General features: G+C 34.3%; 1 protein-coding gene across 1 annotated transcript; it reads right to left on the reverse strand.

Annotated features, from left to right (window-relative positions):
- Nucleotides 1–1,383: 1,383 nt before the first annotated feature.
- Nucleotides 1,384–2,067, reverse strand: LOC149216370 (toll/interleukin-1 receptor-like protein). Its single transcript, XM_089389924.1, has one exon. The coding sequence runs from the start codon at nt 2,065–2,067 to the stop codon at nt 1,384–1,386; it is 684 nt and encodes a 227-aa protein (XP_089246050.1).
- Between the last annotated feature and the right edge of the window lie 1,891 nt (nt 2,068–3,958).

Here is a 3,958-nt window from a genome sequence, read left to right on the forward strand (position 1 = left end):
TCATCCACTTTATAATTATTGATAATTAAAATAAAAATTTGAAACACTATTATAAAATAGACATAGCTATGAGTATAAACATATTATTTAAAGACCTTGTGCATAAGAAGTTAGGGAAATTTATTGTTATGTCTTCCACTTAAACTCAATCCCTGTAATCGACATAATTATAGAAAAATCTACATAATAACTATATCTCTAAATATTCTTATATTAACAACACTCCTTTAAGAAATTATTTCTTTTAAGAAACAAAACAAAAACAAACTAAATAGATTTTTAACTATTTTGGCAATCATTTCTAAACTCACCTAAACTATTGCAGATGTAATTAAAAAAATATCCCATCTTCAAAATTTGTAACGTCAAATAAGTTACACTTTTGGAAACCTATTTCAAATCTACCTGCATAGATATGCTATTTAAAAAAACTGATATAGAAATGAATTTTTCTTCCAACAATAATCCATTGATTTTGAATTCTATTACAATATATTTGCGTATAAGACAGGTATAAAATCGGTTGCCACATTTTAACATGAACAATAAAATTGCTAAATATAATTCTTTTATTGTAATGTGAAAATAAGTCTCATCACTCACTTTGGCTTTTGAAATTTTGATATATAGAATTGTTTTGCAGTAATCCCAGAATTATTATTGTAATATGAAAATAAATCTCATCAGTCACTTTGGCTTTTGAAATTTTGATATTTGGAATTGAATTTGCAGAAATCCCACCAATATCTTAAAAAAACTGATATAGAAATGAATTTTTCTTCCAACAATAATCCATTGATTTTGCGTATAAGACAGGTATAAAATCGGTTGCCACATTTTAACATGAACAATAAAATTGCTAAATATAATTTTATTGTAATGTGAAAATAAGTCTCATCACTCACTTTGGCTTTTGAAATTTTGATATATTGTTTTGCAGTAATCCAAGAATTATTATTGTAATATGAAAATAAATCTCATCAGTCACTTCGGCTTTTGAACTTTTGATATTTGGAATTGAATTTGCAAAAATCCCACCAATATCTTAAGATAATGGTGATTTTCTGACGGTCAACAGCTATGAACGTTTTCAGCAATTTCAGGTAAGGTATTCGTGATTTTCTGGCGGTCAATCGCGATGAACGCTGTCAGCAATTTCAGGAACCCCGGTGTGTAGGATTTCAGAGAGGCCAAGGTTGCTCCAGCATCATTCATACGCCATTCCAGTCGGTAGGTTTGGAAAAAATTTCAACACATCCTGCACTACCTTATGCAACAGTTCGTGTTCCCTGTATTCATATCCAGAGGGTAACATTATTAGTGAGAGGAGCCTACCTAATTTAGCATGTACCTACTAATCCAACAGATTAAAAGCTATGATGCTTACCCATTAAATGTCTTTCGCTCCAGTCCGCTAATATTTGCAACATGAGCAAGAGCATCTCTCCACTGCTGAATTCTTTTGCTGTCGTATTGCTGCGTTTCTTCGTGTAAGCGCAGGGCTTTATCGTATGCTCCATTTTTATTTTTGCCTGTGCACAAGAGTTCACAAGGGTCAACGTCATAAAATACAGGAATGATGATGGCCCCAGAATTTATCATGAGGACAAGTTCATCAAGGCAAAAAGCAGATTCTGCATAATTTGGAGAGAGGAGGGCTATATGAACAGAGGCCCTACTAGTAGCGGCTACTATTTGATCATAAATGTTGCGTCCGACAACCATTTCGGTCTGGTCAAGAAAGACTCTCAATCCCCGGGATTGAAGGCTCTGGTAAAGAGGGAGGGGCAAACTGTGTTTAAGGTCTGGGACTCTATAATTTAAGAACACGTCATAATGGGTATAAGAAGCAGAGGCAGAGCAGCCTCGCGAGGAAGCAGAAGGCAGCTTATCATGACGGGCAGTTGTGTGTTTGGAGAGTAGAATCTTAATGAATGCACCGATTGCCAGAAATATTGTTAATATTATGATGGAAGGAAATATATGACGAGTTGTGGCATGAGTGGATGGATCCACAGATAATAATACGAAAATGAGGATGCCGCGCAGGCAGGCAAACATATCCATGGGTGGGGGTAATAATAATAATATCACGATGAGGCGCGCGCAGTCAATCAGTTCCATGGTTGGATGGATCCACAGAAATAGTAATGATAATAACAGTGTGAAGATGATGCGCGGGGGGGCAAACATATTCATGGCAAGGGGAAGTGGAAACTGCAACAGACAGAGAGGGAGCGCTCCTCTTCAAATAAAAATTGCAAAATGGAGCCAAAACTGTCCACCGCCCTGAAAGGAGCGCGACAAAACGAAGTTTCCACCGCTGATCCACACACCTTCCATCAACGAGCGCCATACTTTACCATTCACCCGTTATGTACAGGCAATCCGAAGTCATTGTGGTGAATGTGCCCTAGTGTGATTTATATAATTTTTTTTCATTGTGGTGGTGAATATGCAGTGTGGTTCATATATCTATTTTTTAAATAATAACAAAATTATAAATTTATTTATTTGTAGATATATTAGTTTAAATTTTTATTTTTTTTATTTTTACTGGAGTTTTCTTGGTTAAAGCTTGAAAGTTCGTTGGTTCAATTTTCTGAACACTTTCAAGGTTTCAAGGTTAGGTTTCGTAGTTTGAGTGGCAGGAAGTGAATAATATTGGGTTACAAATATTCTGGGTGAATTTATAAAGTATGATTTATCTGAGATATAAAAATATAATATAACTGTTGAATAACTTGTTTTTGAAATAATTATTTCATAATTATAGTACATTTTCATATTTATTATGTGTATTTATGTTTATAAAAATGTGTATTTTGAAATAAATATTTCTAAATTTAAGTATAAAATAAGGTGAAATTTATTTTAAAAACTAGTTATAGTTTTTTTAATTTTTTAAATTAAACCTCCTTCATATATATAAGTTGTGATAAACAATATTGTAATAAGTTGTTCGTAAACATATTGTAATCACCCACATCACCAGTCGAGTGCAAATAACGCAGTGTAATTTCGAGTGGTACCTAGTATAATTTATAATTTGCTTTATCAAGTTAGCATACTACGTCATCTATCAAAATATAAAAATAAATAAATTATTAAAGAGTGAAGGTAGAATACGCCACGTATAAAAATAAATAAATTATTAAAAGAGTGAAGGTAGAATACGCCACGCATACTCTTAATTTCCAGGCAGAAGGTGACCTGCGCGACGCGTATAAAACATCATAAAACAGGATTGCAAGATGCAGGTATGATCCACACGGTGCTGCGATGACAGAGATGTGTCTCTTGAATCCTGGAGTTTCTTCTTCGAAGCCTCCAGGGAAACTCACGGATCGTTGCAGTGTGATGGCAGAGGTGTCCTGTGTTTAAGGGCTTCCGAAAATTCCTTTAATCTTTCAGTTTTTTTCGTGGAAGTGATCATCCGAATTCTTCTCTTTTTCTAGTTGCGGATGGATGGTCTTTGAATTCCCTAAAATCTCTACTATTTCCTCGTTGCAGCCGGAGTTGCGTGGCGATGGTGCTTACCCAATTCATTCTAGATTAGGGATAAAACGTTCTTTCCATGAAAGCAAAACCCGGTAATTTGTTTCAAACATCAAAATTTTAAATTTCAAAGTGAAAAATGACTCTCCAAGTTACATCAAGCCATCACCATTTTAATACAAAGATTTTATTACATAATTCCCTATAGTTACACAACTGCCTAAACCCTAAAACTAAATTTTAATGAGATAATCATTAATTATAGCTATCACCATTTTTCTATGCCTATTCATTATCTCTTGTGCAAACCAAGAGATGTCAAGCATCATCAAAGCTTCTCTACTAAAATCGGCTTTGTGAACATGTCTGCACAATTCTCCGGTATATGGACCTTCTTGATAGCTACTTTGTTGCCATCGATCACATGTGTAACACCCTGCGGTTGGCAAGTCAACCAAGC

Source organism: Pinus tabuliformis, chromosome 1_1, assembly GCF_031772625.1.
Source record: "Pinus tabuliformis cultivar Carrire ecotype Pingquan chromosome 1_1, CPIR1, whole genome shotgun sequence".
Lineage (NCBI taxonomy): Eukaryota > Viridiplantae > Streptophyta > Pinopsida > Pinales > Pinaceae > Pinus > Pinus tabuliformis.